We start from the raw sequence: 24,942 nt of genomic DNA on the forward strand, positions 1-24,942 counted from the left end.
AACTTAATACCATTGTAAAAAATGTGATATTTAAAAAAAATATTTATCTGTAAAAATACTTAAATATCAACGTATACTTTCATTTATCACTGCGATGAATCAATAAATTCAGGGTACTAAACTATTTATATTCACTTGAAAACGAAACGAGACACTCAAACGAATCAGATTTAAAAATAAATTATTATAGAATAAGGGTGTTTTTGAAAAATAAAACATTATTACAAGGTGATACACTACACCTAATTTATTTAAAAAAATATGTACGCCATAAAAAATACGAGAATCCACGACATAGTTTCTTTAAGAATTTTTGATGTATTGATATTTTTTTGACTGTATAATAAATAATAAAATATATACACTGCTCTTTAAGAAGTAGCACAAAAGTATAATCATAAGATAATTATTTTATATATATAGTAAAGAAAATAGTGTATTGTATTATATGTTAAGTTTTTGTCAATAACATTTAAATGGAATATACACGTGTTATTTAAAGGTGTGAACATATAAAATGATATAACCAAGGTAATTATGTTTTTTTTTTATTATTGATAGTAGATATTATATATTCAGTGTCAAGTATCGGATTACAGTTGTGGTTTAATGTTCACAGCTTGATTCAACAATAAAAATGTTATATGAGTACCACACTACCACGTAGAGTAAATAAACAAATATACACAATACGCTAATTTGTATTGAAATGTATAGTGTCATAAATTTGACGAATTCAACACCACTTTATGGTTCGTATAAAAGAAGTAATATATGTTTTCATGTACCTTTGTAAGTTCAGTATAATCAATAAACTTTTGTACAAGCTGCATTTTCTTTGATGGATTTAGAAACAGGTTTCACAAAGAAAGAATTCAATTTATATTTCGCATCGCAAATTGTTCGCGACGTTTGATTATGTTACGTTTCATAGAGCAAGATCAGCGTATAGCAAAGTGTAAAATAATATATTTCCTGGACTGAACGAATACATTTGAGAAAATCAGGAAAATGTTTGGTGAATAATCAAGGTCTGAATTTTACGACAGGATTTATGGAACGTCTAACAATAACAGATATAAACACTTTTATGATTTATTTACCATATGTACATGAGTACATTAATTTAGGAATTTAAGTGCTGATATATTGAAACATAATATTTTAAAAGACCAGCGTATGATCACTTGACTAACCACTCATTTAGGTATATAAGTGTATATATGTATGTTGACCTCAAATAAAGACATGTTCAATATAATTTTTTATTTTTGCTGATACACAATATCTAATTTATCAAACTAATTTATTGAATATAATAACCAAAATAATAAGTCAGCAAATTTAACATATTATAATAAGCAATTATGAATAAAAAAATAGTCATTCAATTGTAAAACGATCCCCTGTTACGTCACGTGAACACGCATAAAAATCTCATTGAAGCTCAAACGAGAGATGCCAAAAAATACATTTACAATATTTTGAAATTTTATTACCTCCGAGCGATAAAGGTTTACGATCGCTACAACACAGTTGCGCCTTTGTTCCGTTTCCCCATAAAAGTTAGTAAGGTTATTCGGTTAGGACACAAACTCCACACCTGAGGGGAAAAACACTAAAGGAAACGGGGAGCACCTGATGCGTGTATGCTATCTCTGTTTTTTTTTTTATAATACAACCAGAGCACTTGAGGGAAAGTCTTTTCTGGATGGATGTAACATGGTGTCTCCTCGAAGGGTAAACAATTTAAAGCGAAATTGAAAAGATCCTCTCGCGTTTCGCTCGGAGGGATTGCGCTTTGTGATGGGGGATTAACGGTTAATCCAAAGGGCACGCGATTCAGTTTTGTATAGAGTCGAGATGAATGCCACAAGAGTCACTTGTAAATGAAAGTGATCCCTGTGGGGTGACCTTGAACGACCTTGATCATAAACATATTGTCGAATGATATGTCAAGAATTTAATTTAGGGAAATTCCTGTCTAAAATAAATATATAAAGAGATAATCCAAAAAGGGCCGCGGTCAAAGCCCATCGAGTATTGTGGGCGTCTTATTATAAAAAATAGATTATATGCTATATACGCCTGTTAAATATAACATTCCTCCTTCAAAATAAAAAGCGACACTATATAGATCAAACCAGAGACTTTTAACGTTTTTTTTTTATTATGAAAAATCAATATTTTTTATTAATAAATATGATATGTAGAGCACGATCTTATTTTTTTAAATTCATTATATTTATACAATAGTAATAAATAATATTAATAATCACACACTATTATCCCTGGAGAAGTTTTATTAGATTTTTCTTATAAGGATAATAGATTGTTCGAATAACTATTTAAGTAATCAAAAAAGTTCGTGATGTTTTTGTTAGAGTTCAATGCAATGACATATAGTAACTCGTTAAGACTTTCTGGGCTTGTGTATATATACATAAATAAGTATAGTAGCGTGAAAAAAAGCTCATCTTAAAAATCATCATATATCTTAAATATATATCTAAATAAATTTATGTATATTTTTTAAACTCTTTAAATGATTATTTCTGTATTTCCAAGAATTTATTGTAAACAATTAGACAATAATTAAAAATAAATTTTTATTCAACCCTGAAATATCTTATGGTAAAAATTTATTTTAAAATCGTAAATTACCACTAATAAATAGTAATTAACTTCAAAATATTATTTTGTTGCTCCTCCCTTATTCATTAATAAAGCTAAAGTACGGAACAGCACGGAAGTAATTAATGAATTAACGAGTTTGTGGTCTAATTCGTCCTGAGGCATTTTTTTGATCACTTCTATATGTTTTTGTTTGCTTGTTAAATTGTGCAATCAATTTTTTAAATTAATGGATAAAAATCCCATGTGATTATCATATTTTTTGCCGCTATATAATCATATATTAAACCTTCAAAAGAGAGTAGATTAAAGCGTAGTTTATATCCCTAGGACGATCATTGATATCAGTAAATTAAAGATGATTAACCCTTTAGGATTGCAAAGAAAAGTTGAAAATCAGGTACTTTATTTTGGCTTTTTGCAAAAGTTAGCCTTTTTTACTTCAAAATAGAAAAATGATTTTTATAGGTCAAAAATAGAAATATGGGAAATATGTTATGTTTATGACAATGTGTTAACAAAAATACAAGGACAACTAATAACACAGACAACTAAGCACATTAATAGATGTTTTGCCAATTGTAAAAGAGTGCAATGTAAAGTGAAAACAACTAATTACTGAGCATTTTATTGTCTATATTTATATAGAAAAACATAATGTATTTAAGGTAAAAAATAATGATATTTAAAAGATTAATTTTATTAATTTTAGTGATTGGAATGTAGATAACATGTTAATATAATATGAAACAATATTTATAAGAATATTGTAGATATTGCAAATAATAAAAACAAAACGAATAGAATATAAAGTCTTAAATGAAAAATAGAAACATAGCAACAATGTAGAAATATGGCAGTCGAAGTATTAAGAATAGCTAAAAAATGGTATGAAAAGTCGATAGATGAAATAAAAATGACCCAAATTAGATATGGAAAACAATAAAATTTCTTAATTAATGCTACTCAGAGAAACGACATAAAAATATGGAGATTGATGGAAACGTGTGTAAAGATCCCCATATAATAGCAGAAAAATGAATACATACTACATTGAGAGTAGAGAAGAGATTGTGAATACAATACATCAGTTTAATATTTTAGTAAAATACAATAATGGAGCATTGAACGTAAAATTTAGTGAATTACATACAAACATATAGTAAATAATGAACTCTCTGAAGGAAAAATACGTAATAATTTGAATATTGCTACTATTATACCTATACCTAAAATAAATAATAGTAAAAAGGTCAAGGAAATGAGACCAATTAATATGTTGTCTTGTATAGAAAAAGTGATGAAAGAAATAGTAATCAAACAAGTAAAGGATTTCATTATTTCTCAAAACATTCTATGTTAATAATTCATAATCATGATTCAGAGAAAAACATTTAACGGTTAGCATTTTACTAGTTAGCCAAGGATACAGATAAAACCATTTGATTAGTTTTCTTGATTTTTAAGAGACTTTCAAAACAATATATTAACAATATAAGTTAAATAAATTATTAAAAATGAATTATTAAAAAAAAAAATTTTGGGGTAGAATCGAGATTTTTTTTATATTTTATTTAAGGGGTAACCCTATAATTTCTTGTTTAAAACCAGGAACGTCATTTCAGATTTATCCAGGAGGAGGCAAAAATTGGCTACACAATGGGCGTTTTTTTAAATATTTTAATTTCATTAAAATTCATAGTATTTCATTACATGACATGCATTTTTTTGGCAATGGGGGCACTTGCCCTCTCCCCTCAAATGACGTTCCTGTTGAAAACCAGTTAAAATCCTACTGGATATTTATCGTTTTAACGTACATATAATGCATACATATGTGACCTTGAAAAGTATGCCAAAAATGTCCGCAAACGTGTATGAAAAGCATGACAACAACTTTAGCATCGTCGGGCAATAAAGCACATTACATCGAATCCTTCGACACATATAACGACCGCCGTTACGTCGTCCGGCCAGGAGTCGGAACGGTGCTTAATAACACGAATTAACTTTATGCAGATTTCAACACGGCCCTTGCCGAAATGGCCATCGACATAAAAGCATTCGTGCCACTTGTTGAACGCCTGCCTGTCGATCGTATCGCGTTCCCTTTTTTATTATTGTCGCACAATGCGATTAATCAGCCGAGGGAATTGCTTGTCCGCAAACGTGGGCAATTATGTCACTTTATGGCCATTGTGGATTGAATGCATCATAAAACGCAATGGGCACTCGATCAACGTCGAGGGATGCGGCTGATGTTTTGATTTATAGACACCCTACATTGATGATTTGTTTCGTATTGTTTTACGATAGCAAATATGAAATCGTTTTTTACCGATTAATCTAAAAACAAACATATAGATTTGTAAATCATCATATCAGAGCAAATAAAAAAGAAAAGAATATATAATACAATATTATCACAATCCTATTCAATTGTAATTAAACCCGATTTTATACTAGCAATCCATCATGAATCGGTTTACACAGTATCCTGTTAAGCTTCATTCAATCAGTTTAATTTTAAATGAAAAGTTTCGTAATCGAAACCCTTTTCAGAAGAGTCTGTATTGAAATAAAAAAACAACAACAGTCACGTTCCACAGTCATGGTGAACTATCGATTTCGTTTAGATTTAATATAATGGTGTGCGATAAACTTCAACAGAAGTTTATTTTCAAACAATCGTTTCAGGTCAGTGAAATATCGAGAAAATATTTCCTAAGCACAATGCTTCAGGGCCTTTCAACTAATATAGGCGTTTACAACTTTAAATTTAATTAAAAAATACAAACTAATGTGTCGTGAATGCTTGCCACAGCTTGTAGAATACTGGTGAACAATTTGAGCACAATATAATTTGATAAATTAATATTTTGATTTGGAAAATGAGATTTAAAAAAAAGTATGTTATAAGGAATGTAAGTGTAACATACTAATGTAAATTACTAATTTAATTGTAAAATATTTTTAAAACATGATATTTTGAAATCGAATCATATTAACATATGTAATATAAACAGACATTTTTTTTATATATTGAAGTATTCTTAAATATACATATATATGTATGTGTATATTGATCATCTATGATCAGAATTTTTGCTTTAAGTAAATATTTTAAGTAAACTCACAAAGTGTCACTTTTAATAGACTGGAGTAAAAATACATATTTAATCAAATAATAAAGATAGTGATGACCAATCAGAAAAAAAGTTGTTGGCAGATAAGATTTTTTAAACACATCATTTATATTTGTGAGTTCTTTACTTCTATTAACGTACTTTAAATTAGGTATATGATCAATCGTAAATCAATAAAAAAAGCTTTTTGCTTGTGTTTTTTTTTATTTCAACAACTTATTAGATGTAATTAGCGTTTAGTTATTTTATGAATCTGAGAACTCAGATTAAAAACCAAACTACTAGAGACTATATGAAGCTTAAGAAAGAAAACTATTGGTATAACTGGATCTCGAAAAATAAAATCAAAATAGTCTCTAGCAAGAATTTCCACAACATATTTTTTTTGATTCAGGTGATACAAACATATGTTTATCTCAAATTAGGCAAATATTATTATTTGAATAAATACAATAATAATACAATACAATATAGTGTTTTTGTCTCATTATAAATATACATACATACAAAAGATATAATTATGAAAAACATTATTTTAGTAGGTATATGCATATAATATTTTTTTTAATAAATAATTATTTTAAACACATATTATTGACTTCCATCCAATTTTATGCCTTTATTGTGATATTTTTAATACATAATAATGAAAAAATACTGTTTAAAAGTTATGGCAAAAAATAAAAACTATTATGTATTTAATTTCTTTACTTAAAAAATATCTAAATATAAAAAAAATATTTGTTTGTAGTCACCGCACTGTTTCTATTAAAATGGATATAAAACTGCGATGCTGGCAAGCCCTTCTAAGTCAGGTACGCTCAGGGAGACACAACTTTATTGCATTTGATGTGAATTTTTGCCTTCTGAGAAATGATAATTGATTTTGCGCACTCCTATTGACCAAAATTCGGTTTGAATATACTTTGACCAGCCCTCCTATATTAGAAGTTCATAGTAATATCGGTAAGGATAGCTATCATATTTTTAAAACATAGTGTAATATCGTAATGCAAACAAACTATGGAGCAATATGTGAGATGCGATATCTATCTGTACTTATTCTTCCGCTTATTTTCACCTAAGAGATGGGTTGGCTTAGTTTGTATTTTGGACTTGACCTAATAAAAGTTTTAAAACCATAATTAGTTTTAGAACTTTCATTAGGTTAGGTTTGGGTTTGAACAGCAAATGGACGTTTCGCAACTGTAAAATTGAGCTTCATAGAAATTTTAGAGAAATATATTAGCGCCTATCGGTTAAATTATATTTTTGCTATATATATCTACTGATGAAAATGTATTTGGAATTTACTAGTGAAAATATAATTTTACCAAAAATACACATTCACTGTAAAATTTGTACATCGGATCTAAATAAATAATTAAAGGTATGAAAATATATATATTACTACATATAGAAGAGTTGCAATCACATACTTATACTAGCACTTGCCAGATAATTTAATATTCTCACTGGTAAAATTATATATCTATTGGGGAAAATATTTTCCGATATAATTTTATTGAAATGACGTATTTAAAGAGATATTTTCTAGATAGATTAGTTCAGATTCATTATTTGAGGTATATTTTTACTTTTTTTTTGTAAATATATTCATGCTATGATTTTTTTCAGAGTCGGGAAACATGAATTTATCCCCTTTCCCCCCCATCTCGGCATGCCTGGCTGTCAGCATACGATCATCCTAAAATAAAGAGGAAGCCTTATATTATAGTATACATATTATCAAATCATAAAAGCGTGTCTCTAGAATTTTTAATTAATTACACCGATGCGTTCGCATCGATGAAGGACATCGACGCTCGGCGCCCTTCAAGCGCGAAACCCGCGCGATGAAAACTCTCCACGACCCAAATCCTTCGTTTGCTCGCCGTTAATTCGCGACACTTTAAAATCACGGACGAAACTCGATTAACAAATTCGAAACTGTGGTCGTTTTAATCGAAACGAGCGAACGGCAGCTCTGGATAATTGGATTTAAACCGGACGCGCCCGCCAAACGTACTCTCGAATATACTGCACTCTTATTTCGGGCACGACACAGCCGAAGGGAAAAACGGGGCTCTGGAAAAATATTCGAAATTAAATTCAGCGGTCGTCTATCATACGATCACGTGATATAGAGACATAAGCGCGCTAGGTCTTATGGGAAAAGTTTTTTTTCAATCCGAATTAATAATGCGGCTATCGAGTTTCGCGTTTTCCGCGATCTAGCGTTATAGCGCAACTTGGCAGATTAATTTAGTAATATAAATATAGCGGCACGATCGATATCTACTTTGAAAGGTCGAGAGTAAAAATCGCACGTCTTACTATTTATTTTTCTTAAGTAGCTTGTAAGTCTAGTTTAATAGGGATCGATTTTTAATGGGACAAAGTTATTTTGGGCCAATAAAATTATATTACTTTCCATCTAGTGAGTCGTTATAAATGAAATATTATTACATCTTACAAATGATATAGAAATCTTATCACTTACATAAGATTAGAAAAAGCAAGGAAAACCAAATCGAATTTTTGTTGTAAAAATCACTAATTTTAATTTCCCAGACGCGGTAAGAAAAATATAGAATATAACTTACTTTTAAAATTATATTATTTATATCCACCGCCTCGTATTTAGTATTTTTAAATTTTACTAATCAATTATATACGGCAATGTTTATTAACTACTATGCTTTAATGATACATTATTAGCGGGAAATATATTTAATATAAATTTATTTTTTAGTACAAATCTGATCATCCTGAATTGACTGTTTCCACAATGCATCATGATGGCCATTATACAAACAACAATTTAAAATGACTTAAAAATATAAATTAATTATTAAGGGCATAAATAAAATATATATGATGCGATTTAACAGGGACTTATTTTAAAAGATATGTGCATTTTAATAAATAATTTGTTCCATAGAACGAATTGTTGGTGCATTTATGTAAAAAAATCTCCGGAGTTTTTCTTTGAAAAAGGTTTCATCGCAGAGACTTATTCATAAGGTGTTCACTATTTTGACCAATACTTGCTCGCACGTAATCTGTCTTAACATTAATGCACAAACAATTCGTTTTATGTAACAATTATTTTAAATATGGTCCTCACTATCCAACATATTTTTTTCCAGCTCCTTGTAGCTATCGTCGAAAACATCATTATGTTTGGCAAGCTCGTTGAGAGGCCGGATGGCTCGTGCAAGAGAAGCGTTCACAAGCGCTGGCACTCTGACCGCAACGGGCAAGAATAAAGAATCTCTAAGGCACGAAAGTCGTTGTCGACACCACCCCTTAGCAACTTCATTGAGTTGACGCTACGTCAAAAATGCAATGAATTGTATTGCATTACTTATAGCAAAACGGCACATATGGATACGACCCGTATCCCCTTTTGTGGAAATATCTCAGGAACGACTATTGTCATAGCTCACACGCTGACGGCGGCGATTCAAGTAATTCTAAAAAAGACCGTTCGAGAAAACGAAGTTGCTTAACTTTCGAATAAGTAGTTCATGACAAATATATACATACATCGAACTGGATTTTAGAAACGAGGGATTTTGTCACCGCCCTCGAAAGGCACAAGAGTTAATGACGCGGACGAAACCCGTGTTGTCAGTTTACTAGTGCATGCCGATAAAATGTTATCTAGTATTAGTGAGCTTTTATAAATTTAAATCAGCTGTTGACTTGCGGCCGGACTCCAAGAAGAGCTTTATAAATATCATGTGTGCTTTATATAAAGTTGACCTTGCGCACTAGAGCAGATAATTTATGACTAATTTCGCGGAATCAGATTAAGACAGGAAGAACTCACTCTAGATGTGATATTAACCGCACAGTCATAAAAGCAATAAAAAAGATAATACAGACAATATACTAGAGATTTATCAGGCTAGTATAACGATTAGGACGTGCAGGATTCCATGTAGTTAATACCGGAATTCGAACCATTAACCTCAATCACCATAGTCTCTTGTGCGTCGTGCTAAGTAATTTATGAAATTAGTGTTTCACTACATAATACCAACTACGAACATAGTTGCTATAGATTTGTATTAAACTCGCAATATTATATTGTTATAAATTAAATACTCATATGGAAAACTAAATCAAATTAATAAATTATTTATACTTTTAAAAGCATCGAAATAGAATAAATCACATTTTTATAAACAGTATGTTATCATGTTGTGCATATAAATTTGGCTTGACTTTAAATTAACTATTATGATACTCTGAATCAAAGTGCTTTATTTATTCGAAATGATCTTCTAAAATTTAAATATGCGATACTTTATCTATCTACCACTATTCATTAAATACTATTGTTATCGAATAATAAAAATGAATTTGTTAAATAAAACTTTATAACTTTTTACTCAAAGATAAGAAATATTTTTTAACTACAGACTTTCTATAGATTAAAGTCTACACTTAAGTTTTGTTGTTGCATATTATTTTTTTATCAATCGTTTTGAAATGAATTGCTATTTTCTATAAATAAATATGTTTTATCTTTTAATACGCAGAATTGTAATTTATTTTATTTTATTTTATTAAGATAATATAGCTAATTGTTTGTACATTAAACAAATTTAATCAAAAGATACATATGTATAAAACATTATACAAATATAATATATTTCTTAACACATGAAGGTGTTTCTTTATTCCATTGAGGAAAAAAAAAGACAAGAGGATTGTCCTAGGAAAATTATTATATGTCTTAGAAAAATTATCATTCTCCTGGCCATACTCGTTTTCTTGTACCTAACTATCCTTAAGCTGACTCCTAAATATTTTATATTATCAACTATTTCTATACTAGAGTTAGCTATAACTATTTTTATATTGTTATCTAACATATCTTTATAATTAATAAACATGCACTATTTTTAACCATTTTTATAACATTATTACCTATGCAATAAATTGGAGTATCGTCCGCAAACAGATGAATTCTAAATGTATTTATAATAAATATTATATCATAATATATATTATTAACAGCAATGATCCTAATTTTGACCCCTGTGGTTCACCGTGAGATATTATTTTTTCTATGAGAAGTTACTATATAACTATAAGGTTAAATCTTTTGAATTTAATTTATATTAAAAATATATAAATGTGTAATAGAATCTTGGCTTTAGAATATAAAAAAAATAATGTGCAAATTTCCCGTTTCATTAAATTGAATTATTTCGTCTTATTTTAACTTCTTAGAGTTTTATACATAACGACATTTTTATAAATATGTATTACTTTACATATACACGTGTTTCATCGTAAATATTAAATAAAAAAAATGTAGCTGAAGGGAATTTTAAGCTATGCTAATGTAATTTTAATAAATATTCAGCATATTTTCTAAGGGTAATTTTAGCATACAAAATAATATATAAGGTTTATATCTTACTAAAAAAAACATTTTATCATAGGCTGTATATTTTATAAGTAATATTTATATAAATATAAAAACAGTACAAAGACTATAAGTATACATACATACATGTAATTCGTACTGAATTTAATTGAAGCAAAATTTTGTTCGCAAAATGTTGATGCATATTGCAAAAGATAAGCAAAGAATATTAGATTAGATAGTGAGAGTTAAGTATATTATCCAATAATATAATTTTAAATACACTGAATTTAAATGGTAATATGAATGTTATTTAAAATATAAACACATCAATAGATACTTACTAATTAATTGATCGTTAAAAACAGTGTCAGGAAAAGATGTACTCAGATAACCGCTGCTTAACGACGTTTTAAACTATTCAACGAATGTCACATTAAACGCGTTTTATGTATGTGGATAAATCAAATCCGATGCGATATTAATCATCGCGGTTAAGATAATGTTAATAAATTATAATTGCACTAAACTGGATTTAAGAAAATATTGTTATCGAGAATCGATAAGATTCGCACGTGCGGTTTAAGCATGCAATAAAATTAAGAATAAATCACTGTTGAATCACTGACATTTCACAGAAGGTTACGTTAACTCGAAAACATAACATTCGCGGTTAACGGCGCGGTTACGAAACTGCGATGCCTCACATCCGACCACCGCGGCGGGTTAACAACGACTGAATAATACAGCGGCCTCGTACTGGTCACATGGCCGAGAGACTGGTACAGGGTGACGCATAAGTCTTGTCATTGTAGCTTTTGAGACGAGTTCGAGATAAGTCTAATGGAGTCAACCCTAACGTGTGTGTGACGCAATGCGGAAATTTCAAAACACTAATTGGGGGTGCCTTGAGAATTTCAAGGGGGTAAACGTAGTGGTTTATAAGCATAGCGTAATAAGCGTATAATATATCACATGTATTTTGTAATTGGCATGCCACAAAACTGGATTCAGTCGTGCTTAAAAGTAGGCTAGAACCTTCGGTGCCAATTTGACCGGCACAATAATGGTGAACTTTGATTCAGATAACGCGATAATCAAATAGATATTTGTGCAACGACTGTACGCAATATTTAGGATTGTAGAATTTTATGAACTGGGTGTATGTGGAGAAAAAATCACATACTATTGTGACATGTTAAAATAATAAATCACATTTAACCCGATCCGAAATAATCATTTATGTTATGCAATGTGCTTTTATAAAACATTAATTAGCATACGCTTGCACATGTAATATATTTAGTGAATAAAAAAATAAGTATGATAGTTTGATATGTCAAATATATGTCATGAAATTATGATAAAATATTTTCTTCGTTGATACGATAAAAGATTGCATACCGATACTCCGGAAAAAGATAACTTCTGCCAAAAGATTATTCGCCGAGAATTTAACTTTAATATTTTACTTTTTGTAGCATTTAAGAATAATGTAAAAACACGAGAACAATTCGAAATTAACATAACAAAAAATCGAGAAATTCGTTGCACGAACAACGATAAACAACACGTTTTAATATATTTAAGTCTGTGACATCTGGGTTTTAATCCTATATGAACTCTTTTCTTTTGAGGTCGGACTTATGATTATTATATCATTTTATTTTTATTTGATCATTACAGATTAGATTATTTTAGATTTCCCTAACCGAAAAAGTACAGAATTAATAAAGTTGATAAAGTAGTCTCTGATTTACATAATTTGCTCTCAGTTCGGTGTCTCACTACTTACTTAGTAGTTTTTTATTGTATTTTCCCCATTCTAACACCTGTCATGTTACAAGGGATAATTTATAATACATACATAATTTAGTAATAACCATTGATATTATAAATGTTTTTTGACAAATTTTCCCAGGAGGTTTTTCCTAACTTTTACTTTACCTAAATACAGATAGCATACTTGAAAACATAACTATAACTAATTGTACATTTACGTAATTAAGTTTTTCGTCAAGATATATTTTTGGTTTTATTATTAAAGAAACAAATTAAATAAATCTTGCTATATAAAATATGAGTTACAATCTCAAACCTACAGTTTTTTATTAGTATTATTTTATTTTAAAGTAAACAAATACTATAATGTAGATAAAAATAGCATTAATTAACTAAACGGTTTGAATTTTTATTACCACTAAAAAATATATGTAATTTAAATAATACATATTTTAATTTAAAATTAATTAACCGTAAGTACTACCTTAAAATCAACCTATTTGATTATGAAGCGTGATAATAATATTTGCTATTTTATATGATAGTAATTTTGATAATAGGTATGAGATTTAATTATAAAAATATTTTTACATATGTTTATAATTATAAAAAAATATTAAAATATATTTAATCAAGTTCAAAGTCGTTATTAAAAAAAACTAACTTCGCGCATTTTTTGTAATAATAAAAATTTCCTTAAAGGTTGATATTTTGCAATGTAGTGCTTTTACCGTAAAGTAGCAAACATATTACATGATTTTTGCCTCTCTTCATGCCAAATTTAACCATAAACGAAGATTGGATGTTTGACTTTAGTATTAATAAAAATGATAGAAAGTTAGTTATTATAAATTATAATCATCATAAATTTGATGTTTATACATCAAAGAGCTATCTCTTAAAATGGAAACTAAGAATCTGAGTTACTCAAAAGACAAAAACCCCATCAAAACGAGATAATCATCGCGGAATCTTTCAAGGTAATCCACTCTTTAAAATGTAAATATGAACACATTCACACAAGAACACTGACATATTTTACAGTTTTTTCTTTCCTTCTTGAAAATAAAAGTTATACAAAAATCCCAAATCGCTCGAAGCGATGACAAATTTACATAATGGCAAAACGTTACGTTACTTTACGATCGCACTGTATAACACTGACCTTAATGCAGGCTTACATAAGATTGTCAAAATGTACTCCTTTTTAAGGACTAACGCTCCGATACCTGAGCACACAGGTGGGACGGAGTGTGTTTATAAAAATAAAACGGCTAGGTAAATAAAAGCGTGTCCTTTTTCATATGTGTGTCGGCCGAAAAAAGAACGGTTAAAAATATAGCTGGAGTCGCACGGTAACCTAAATGCTTTTAATTTGACACGTCTTAAGCTTTTGCAAAAAAACGTAAAATATTTATTATAGTAGTAGCTGTATAAAGATTTTTTTCTAAAAAAAATGAGGAGCATCTCATATCATTTTTTTAAACGCAACGTTCGGAAAGGAAAAAAATGAGAAGAATGAAAAAAGGAATAGAACAGTAAACTGCTATTAGTAAAGACGTATTCTCATTAATCATCGCTCTTTTGTCCAACGAGTTTAACCGGAGGATAATAATACGCTCATTATAACAATAACACAAAACACCATTTTTTTAAGTTTGTTACACAATAAAACATAAATTAATTCGTCGCTCGCGAAATACGAAACGCTCTCGCGAATCATCACAGTTCTGAGAACATCAATCTTGACGTGGATTTCAATTAAGATAAATAATAACACGTGCGAAAATGAACTTATATATATGTATACAAATTTAATACAGGATGTTCCATAAAAATATTTAATATGTGTTACTGGCAGACACGTAGTGTGATATTGCGCATGTAATATGAATACCATTCCGCGCTTATTAAATATATCTGGACAGTTAAATAAATGGTTTTGTACCATATTAAATCATTTTATATTTTATACTAATTAATAAATAATAATATTTTATTCTAGAACTCATGAGAAATATTCCTTTGCCAGTGCCTAAATTGAATAATTAATCAAATAACGCATTTTTTTATTATAATTTTTAATTTATATATTTATTAGTAAGTTGTTATTTATAATTTAATTTATATATTTAAATCTGTCATGGAAAATAAATTATAACAACATTTAACATAAAAAACATATTATACAATTAGAAGTTACGTTAGATAACGTTGTAATTATTAAAATGTCCATAATATATTCTTAAGAAAAGAATGAAAAAACCACTGATTATGTTTATGTAAATAAATATTTCACATATTCGTTTACGATACATAAAAATAATTATTTGTAAAAATCAATACTAAAATTTGATTTGAAAGAAAATATGTACATCATAGATAAATATCAGCGTACTAAGAACTCAATGGATAGATTTAAACTTTAAAATTGAACGGATAGAAAGCATTTTATTAAATTATCAAAAGGACGATAAAAAATATATTACATCGTACAAATTAATAGTTTGAGAACCAGATATTGACAAACCATTGTTCTTAGAAATCATAATTTAATAATCATGAAACGAGCTGAAAAAACATTCTCCCATACAAATTTTATTTTATTTTTTATTACAAATCTGATCATCATGACTTGCCAAGTTTCCCTAATGCGTTACGATGGCCATTATAAAAACAATAATTATACAATTAAGCAATTAAAAATAAATAATAAAAAACAGTTAAATTAGATGAGCACTATTCCACATATTTTTTCCAGCTCCTTATAGCTATCACGGAAAGCATCATTGTGTTTTGTAAGCTTGTTAAGAAGCAAGAGAAGCGTTCTCAATCTCTGACACCTGGCCGCAACGGGCAAGAATAAGGGATAATATGATAATAATTTGCTCTCTCGTCTACGTGCGCATCTAAAAAATCGTTCATGACGACTAATAAAGGAAAACAGTGTACTTAAAAATAAATATATAATTAAATAAAATAAATTAACAACTCATAAAAACTAATCTGAACCGAAATTCTTACGCAAAAAGGGAAATTTTCCACTCACTTAAGAAACAAATATATTGCGCAATAATATTGATGAGAGTTTATTATTTAGAAGTTTGGATATTTTGTATAAAATCACTCATTCTAGAGCTTATGAACGGTAAGGTTCACTTTTCACCAAACCACCACTAGTCGGTCGACGAGAGATTATTCTTTTCGTCGACCGACCGCAATCAGCTGATCCAATATTTTTCAAAAGGGCTGCAACTCTCTTGAACAGCTGACGTATGCCGTTAACCGAGTGAGAATTTCGAGATGGAGATGTATTGATACGTTGACCCGACCACCTGAGGATACTGTCGATCTAATATAGATGTGGAGAGTAATACCTCAACTGTTACCATGGATTGCAATGAATCTGTTAAGCACCTCGCACTTTTTAAAATGTGATATTAACTTTAAAAATAAATTCACACACTAAAAAACTCATTGCTATGTTTTTTTTTGTCTGAAAATTTGATTTAAAATAGTTTACGGCGTTCAAACGGTTAAATATCTAAATACGATTTAGTAGACATTCATGTTGTATTTTCATATGGAACTTCATATGATGGTGAATTAATCTCATGTGTGTGCGTGCATAGTTAGTGGCGAACATGTATCAAAGAATTTTACAATCCCGTTATGATAAACTGCAACGAAGATTCGAACCCACAGCCTCCGGGTACGCAATCAACGTATCGACCTTTACCGATGACTTAATATCAAAGTGGTTCGTCCGAATCGTTTAAACTAGTTGCCAAAATAAACAAGATCGTTACGCGGTTAAATTTTAACCCATATATATTTATATGGGCAATAATCCGGCTGAGAACAGCCGACGGACGGGCTGAATATTAAAGTCCTTCATTTATATGCAGGGACGAACTCGACCCTCCTACACGACAAATATTATTTACATAGTCTGGTAATGAATAGTGGACTAGGAGTAGCTGAAATGCAAGCGCCATTTGTCATAGGTTATGGAATTAATGCATAATTTTAACGTGTGCTATTACATAACAATGAAATATGTTTTCCTTTATTGTTATCTTCAAAAAACACTATGGGATTGATTAAAAAATATGTATACTATTTATAGTTTAACTGCAATTTAGATGCAAATTAATGTGATTGATGAGTTGATTATATTATATTAAATCGAAATGATTTAAATATATAAATAAGTATAAGTAATAATTTTAATTTATGTAAATTTAACAAAATAATTGTTAATATATGTATGTGTCATATATGTATATATATATTAAATATAAATCATTATAGACTTATCATATATAAATATTTATAATATATTATAACTAGATTTAATTGATCGATAAGAAATTACAAATACAATGTATTATAGAACATGTATTTTGAAAAGAGAATTTTTTTGTCTATCTAGTATTCTGTGTACATAAACTAAAATAAATATATAATATTTTTTTAATAATTCCACGTAATCATTTCGTTTATTAGTTTTCACTAGAGCTCCTTACTTTTAAATGTAAAATTTAATTTAAGTCACGTGAGACACTAATGATATTTCAATAATGCTAGTGCGATATGCAACACTCAACATTTTTATTTCGTACTCAATAAGTATTATCCTTACATTTTGCTTTTACATAAAAAATAAATAAAAAACACTGCGCTATAAAAAATACACGAATTTACTTTGCTGTTCTATTGTATAGTTATACTGTAACAAGGAAAGTCACTTATGTACTTAAATATCAAATATATCCAAAAAACAATACGTTTTTATAAAATTAAATAATATTAAATTAATAATGTGGAAAGTTATAATTATATTGTTTTAATTAGTTGTGTTATTTTTTTATTATTTATGTATGCAAAATTGTGTATTTCATCATCGGATCTAAAAAAAATATTGAAAAAATTCAGTCGAACGTAACTGTTGTTGCGAGTACAATAATATACATATAAGAGAGAAGACCGGTTCTCTTCCGTACAAAAAGGTATTATTTATCACGTTAGAAACGAACGTAGTTTTGAAGAACTAATTAGTTACAAATATTGTATTAATATGCACATACACACACACGCAACAAAGCGGAAAAGGTCACCATAGAAAAGGGTCACTCGATTGCCCACGCAACTTTTGACAATATGCGGCGATAGCTGAGCGTTATCTGGAACTTTTAAATTGGAATCGTAACGTAAGTTTTCGTGAGATAACTTGCGAAACAAAGTTTTGTCGCAGTGGAAAAAATAGCAGCGAATGAACAATTTGGCGTATAACCCAGATCGGCGGTTCGATACAAAGGATAAGATCACATGGCCGCTTTTGAGTGCTCGAAGGATGATATTATAGTATGAAAAGTTTGACATCTGACACTCTTTATGGACATCGCAAGCTGCGGATTGAAACAGATGGAGGCATTAGACGCTTCAGCAGAAGTACTTACACGGTGGGACCCAGCCATAGGTCAAGTACGAGGAAACGTCGAGTGAACAGATATTGATGGTCCACATATAATGTAATAATTTATTCCAGTTGAAGCGTTTAATGGAAACATCAATATTCAGAAATGTCAAACGAAGCCTAAGCATTTCTATCTAAAATATAAATTGTACATCTTCAATGCAGAGCACTGTTAAAGTTTATCTCCCTTTTACCTTAAATAACGTGACCCGCGTATAATTTCAGACTCAGGTGTACGGACAAACTTTATTCTAGTTTTATCGTACTTTATGCGGATTTAGGATTATTTATTCAAGGTCCTTTTAAATATTTTTTTTTTATTTAGACATATAATTAAATATAAATAAACGGATTGTAAACTTTTCAAGCATAAAATACCATAACTTCTATATTTCCTTGAAAATAAAAAAAATAGTATCCTAATTGAATTATAAATCATTACTACAAGATATAAATAAGTTCAATTTCACTTTAATGTAATTGCGACTACCTAAAGATGCATTTCAAGTGATTTACGATATCTATTTATTTTCCTCTAACTATATAACATAGTGACGTTTAGAGTGCCAGAATCTTAGTGATTGATTTTCTCATCCTCTCAACGTTTTGTGGCGTTCTAGTGTTTAGAATTTAGTTTATTGTTGTATTTTTGAAAACTTAAGTTATATCTTAATCTTAATAGTTATGAAATTAGTAATATTTTTATATTTTTCAGGAGTTAAACATTAATTTAGATAATCCCAACTTCATCCGAAAATGACTGTATTAAGTGGTCCTAATAGTAATTATTATGGTTGCTGATATACACAAATAAAATTGTCCGCAGAAGTTTTCAGTATATTATATATATTAGAAGATATTAACAAAAATATAATTGCGAAGGACATTTTAATAACTGCTTAGAATGATGCAATTAGAGACTGCAAATACCGCTGTAATTCTGTTCGATATCTGAACTTATGTACATAAAATGTCACTAGTAAAAACTTATGACGGAACACCTTTTAGCATTCCCACTAGATTTTAGAAAATTTCGAACAATCCTACCGATGGACGAAAGATAAGCTTCTTTTAGTTGAAAAACGATGAAAATATTCAGAATCATGGTCAGTGTTCCTTGTAAAGAAAAGTAATAGAGAATTCTTATTAATTGTTTTTTTTGTTAAAAATTAAATTGATGGGAATATTTTAAAATGGTTAACAACTGCTGCAATTCAAAGACAAATAGTAGTTTTAATCTGCTAAATTTACAGCTGCATTTAGAGCAGGTAGTACAAAAAGGGACAAATATTTCCGATTACACTTCAAAAATATTATTTGAAAAATTTTGTTTCGACTTTGACTTTCTAAAGCATATTCCAAATCCTTTTTAAGCATTCGTTCCAAATTTCTCGAAAATTCTTGAGAAATTCGGAGGAATTTCAGAACTTTTCTCTGTGTTTTCCATTTCTCAAACACTACTCATGGACAAATAAGATGGTAATTTATTAAAATGCATTAATTGTATGATTATTTATAGGCTTAGTTTAAGCTACATTCAAATCTAATATTATTACTAAATATTTTTCAATACCTCGAAAAATATTTAGTAATAATATTAGATTTGAATGTTGCTTAAACTAAGACTCAAACCAGCAGATTCTGGGTTACCGGTCTGAGAACTTTCGGACTACGCTTTTCCGAACTTATACTTATTATATTTTAAAATAAAAAACAAGCTAATTTGCGATACTTAAATAGACACGATACTCAAATAAGATAACCAACATATCCATCACAATATACACAAGTATTCTAAAAAGAAAATTAGGCTTTATTTTATCAAAAAGTCAGAGAAGCAGTTATAATAATCTCAATTTATTCATCTGCGCCAGATTGTTATGAAAATTAATTATTTATACATCTAATATAATATAATTATTTTCGATATTGAAACACATTTACTCTTATTATTTTGGTTTTTCAAAGATTACATCCACAAACCTTATAGGCTCCTCACGGATTCTCGTATATCACGACTTTAATCTTCGCCCTTGTGTCCAGTGACTCTCTAGGTCACCGATGTGGGCCAGTACAACTTTGCGAGACTTAACAATAACTTATCCCCTAAGTTATGATGCAACAAGCCTTATGAATCATTTGGAAATTTTCCGGAGAAATTCCCGGATGTTAGGTCGCGTTTTAATTGCGCAACGACTCGGTGGCGCCATGCGACACAGTCTCTCACCACGCCTTTGTTTGACTTCCCACCACCGATAATGGCTTAGACACAATGGGACGGTAAGATCTGATCGTGTGATTCAACGTCGAGATCCGATCGAGGATATATCATGAGCGACAGGGTACCTAACGTATAATTAAACGTTATGCACGCCCGTCATTTCATTCGAAAGCACACCTTTAATTATATTTCCAAGGTCAAGCTGGTAAGGATGTAGTCGCATTCCATGTGGCGTATTGGGAGAGTTCGATTTTTATCTGTATTGATTAGGTAGCTTATGTAAAAAACATTAAATGTATTTTACTAATTTTTTTTAAATATTGTAGTTAAATCAAATAGCAACTCAATAGTTACTAAAAATAATACTATATATGGCATATACATACGATGTTGGGTTCATAAGGAAACAATACTACAATAAAATGTCAACGAAAGAGCTTGAAATTTATGGTGAAATTTGATATGATAATACATAAATTTATTTTATTAAAATTAAAAATAATAGAAGTAATTTCTGATATAAACAAAAAGACATATAACGGAATTTTAAAAATATATTATAGGGGATATCATGAAGATTAAATAAGTAATACATAAAGAACATATTTTGAGTGAAAGTAAAGTAATTTATGGATCATCAAAGGGATCAAAGTTAGGTCCATTACCGTCTGTTTTGTTTATCAATTATATTAGGGAAGAGTTAATAAAATTAGATTTGCTTAGTGAGAGTATAAAATAAGTATAAGAATATTATTTAATAGTAAGATGTAAAAGTTAAAATTGAAAGTTTATATTGAATATAAATTGAAATATATAAATCACTTTTAATACACAACAAACAAAAATTTCTAAGATTATTTAGTAAATGAACACCATTATTCAGCTACTTAAAATATTGTGAAACTTTAATTTTTTAACAAGAGAGGACAAGATGAAATAATTACAAATATTGCATAACAAAGCGATGACATTTATTTTAAATAAAGATGAAGTGCTTGAATCAACAAAAAAAAATGGTTTAGTATAAGAAAAGATATATATATATAAATATAGCAGTCCATATATGTATATATATATTTAAAATATTTAGATAATAAATTATAACCAGAATATTTAAACGTAAATATTAGCACTAAAAAGGAAATTATGTATGGTCTTAAAATATATAATAAACTACATGTAAAAAATATAAAAAAAAAAACAGAACAAGTAGAAATAAATTTATAAAAATTATTAAAATCCTGCTTTGTTCAGGTAAAAAACCACATATGTAGGTATATTATAATGAAAATAAGACAAATAAACTGTATGTATATAGATTTAGATTACTGTATTCACCAGTAGTTTTATGGGAATATTTCGTTATATTAAGATAAAATTTGATAGCTGAATGATAAGAATCTTAATTAAATTCATTAAACGTATATTTAAAATAAATTTTAAAATAAGTGTCTTGATAAAAAATCTATTTATAAATTTATTTATCACACATTATTAACATATTTGATGTATGCAGATAAGGGAAAACCATTATACTTAATTTATATCTCCAGAAAATTAATAAGTGTAGGCAATACACTTTATGTAAAATTGATTGAATATGGATACAATACCATAGTAACTATTGTATTTTTTGATAACTAAACTTTATTTTGCTATTGTCAAAATTTATAATAGATTTAAATTCGTTGTTGATGTATTTGTTTTATTTTAGAAAGCAAAAATATGTATATAAGCGAATATGTAATAAGTAAATATATGTATTATATAAGGGCTACCAATAAATGTGTCCCATAACAAATATAATAATATAAATTGCTTGACCTACTTCAGTCACCCTTTATTTGTTAATCACTAAGCTTAAAAATAACCCTAAAAATAAAACACTCCATATTAAACATCACGTCCGAAAGTTCATTAACATCTATTGTTATTTGTGTCATAATCCTCGCGCAAAATTCAGTGAAAACTCTCCGCGCCACTTTATACGCAAAAGGCGCATTCTAAATTTTCTAACTGAATTAATATTGAAAGCAGTGATTGTCAACCATTTTGGGTCGATTCCAAAATTTGCGGTCGCGGATTTTGGACACGATGCGTGACCGTCTTGATTAAACGTTTAGCCATTATTCTTTCGACACATTTTGGTTTATTATTGCCGATTCAAAAGAAGCGTGTCTGTTTAGTTAACAACTCGCTGTTATAAATCATCGAGACGCAAACGAACGGAACAATAAATAAATATATTTAAAAACTGCGGTTTACGAGAGTTTATAAACACTCGGACTTAACGGTCCAGTCCGCCGCGGATTGACGGGTTATTGTTTATTTAGTCGGGCGCATGAGTTACGTTTGTTTATGTTTTTAGTTTTCTGTGAGCTCTGTTTTGTTATTTACCTGATGGCCTCGGCAATCTGGCACCTTTTGACCGGTGACAGCCTCCAACAGGTCCCTGAGGAGCTTTCCATCTCCGCATTCGGCCAATTGGCGCACTCTCCTTGTGCTTTTGGCCCTCTCCAGATAATGGTTGGCCCAGTCTGTGTAGATCTGTAATAAAATATATAATATGTTTCAAATATTGTGCAATGAAGAAGACACAGATTTTATGGCAATAAAATCATATCCATCAAAATTAAATTAGTTGTGAGAATAATCAATAATTATTATTATACATATTATTCTAAGGATCTAATAAATAAATTTGGAATAGAGTTGTAAAATTTTCTTCTATAAAATAAATTTCCCTAATATCGAATGCAATATTGTATCAAAATTTGAGCTCACACCTCGAATGACTCAGTAATTCGCGAACCTTTGTACCATTGAAACGTTTTATTATTTTCATACATTTAGCCCAACAAAAGATTTCGTCCAAAAGAGGAAAACGAAGCTAATGAGATGTTCCTTTGTCAAGAGCAAACAACGAACAAACAATGTTCGCGGGTAAAACTGATTCACATCTCGACAAAGGTATTCACATATACACTTGGGGTGTGTTTGCGTTTTTAAACACATTTCCATTAATAACGAATGTGACGGCGCCAATAAACAATTACAACTAAATGATCGATGTGTCTGTGAGCATCTCTGTGTAAAAAAATCAAAGAGCCGACCCTGAAAATGACATTTGCAGACGTACGCATATGACGAAATAAGAAAACGAAGGTGTGATTCATCTGCCATGTGCCGAGAAAGAAGACTGTCAACCGAACTTATTATCTGCGGTAAGCGAGGGTCACTTTAGTAGACCGCAAAGAGATAAAATATTAATTGTTTTTCGTAAATGCGTGTGAACGTCATGTATTTTAGTGGTTAATCTGTGGTTTTCTATAGTAAGAGCGATGATTTGTTTACCATTGTATTTTAGTATGATTTTAAATAAACGAAAATTTTTATTTTCCTTGATTAGAAAAATATTGTTTTATGAGAATTTTATGTGGTGTGGTTATAGTTTATGAGTAATATGTAAGAGGTTTTATGAGTAAGAGGTATTTAATTAACTATTTCATAAATAATCACTTCTTAAAACCGTAAAATATATTTATCTGTAATCCTTGATTGAATTTATTTAATACATTTTTTATTACCTAGATAATTTATCGTCAGCTTTCAAGGTGAAAATATTATATTTATAAAATATTTGTATGTATGAGTTAAAATACGATATTCTAATGACGAGACAAACTTTACAGTCTGTCGGTTATAACCAATCTTCAGTTCTAAAACAAAAAAAATATGTTAAGGATATACATACTGCAAATTACCTCTGGAGAAAATCGAGTAATAATACAAATATGGTTATAAGATAGGCGTAGAATCACTACTGGTCGTTTCTGGGTGTGCTTTGTTTGAAAAAAAGAAAAGAAAACAACAAAAAAAATTATAAACAAAACAAAATAATTTTAATATTATTTATACAATAATTCAAATCTTTGCGTTTTAAATCTTTTTTTAAAATTAAAAACGGTATTAATCAAATACATCTGTCTAACATTCGTGAAATTAATAATTTTAATTGACACACTCTAGACCAGTGGTTCTCAAGTGAAGTTTAATTGTAGCCGCACAATTGATATTAACAGTTCTATGGAAGCATTTGGAGGCCTCACCAAATTTCGTTAAATTTTACTTACTAAAAAATGGATCAATTTTATCAATATTTGAACTATTTATTTAAAAATATTGTAAATGGAGTTTTTTTACAAATTAAAATAGTTAATAAATAGCCTAAGATTAAATCGATTTATTACCTGCGTGTTTATTTCTTTATAAAAATGTTTATTACCTCGTA

General features: G+C 29.0%; 1 protein-coding gene across 6 annotated transcripts in view; it reads right to left on the bottom strand.

Annotated features, from left to right (window-relative positions):
* sick (sickie) overlaps positions 1 to 24,942 on the bottom strand; it is a 151,701-nt gene that overhangs the window by 103,662 nt on the left and 23,097 nt on the right. For 4 of the 6 annotated variants that reach the window (XM_088184236.1, XM_088184235.1, XM_088184237.1 and 1 more), the window contains exon 4: positions 23,049 to 23,198. In XM_088184236.1, coding sequence (XP_088040362.1) covers positions 23,049 to 23,198 — 150 coding nt within the window. Of the gene's footprint in view, positions 1 to 11,513; positions 11,913 to 23,048; positions 23,199 to 24,942 lie in introns of those variants that run through there. The other 2 variants (XM_088184240.1, XM_088184239.1) reach the window with 2 other exon arrangements.

This window comes from Plectrocnemia conspersa, unplaced genomic scaffold, assembly GCF_051122295.1.
Source record: "Plectrocnemia conspersa isolate PC_06_02 unplaced genomic scaffold, ASM5112229v1 ptg000004l, whole genome shotgun sequence".
In the NCBI taxonomy this organism is placed as follows: domain Eukaryota; kingdom Metazoa; phylum Arthropoda; class Insecta; order Trichoptera; family Polycentropodidae; genus Plectrocnemia; species Plectrocnemia conspersa.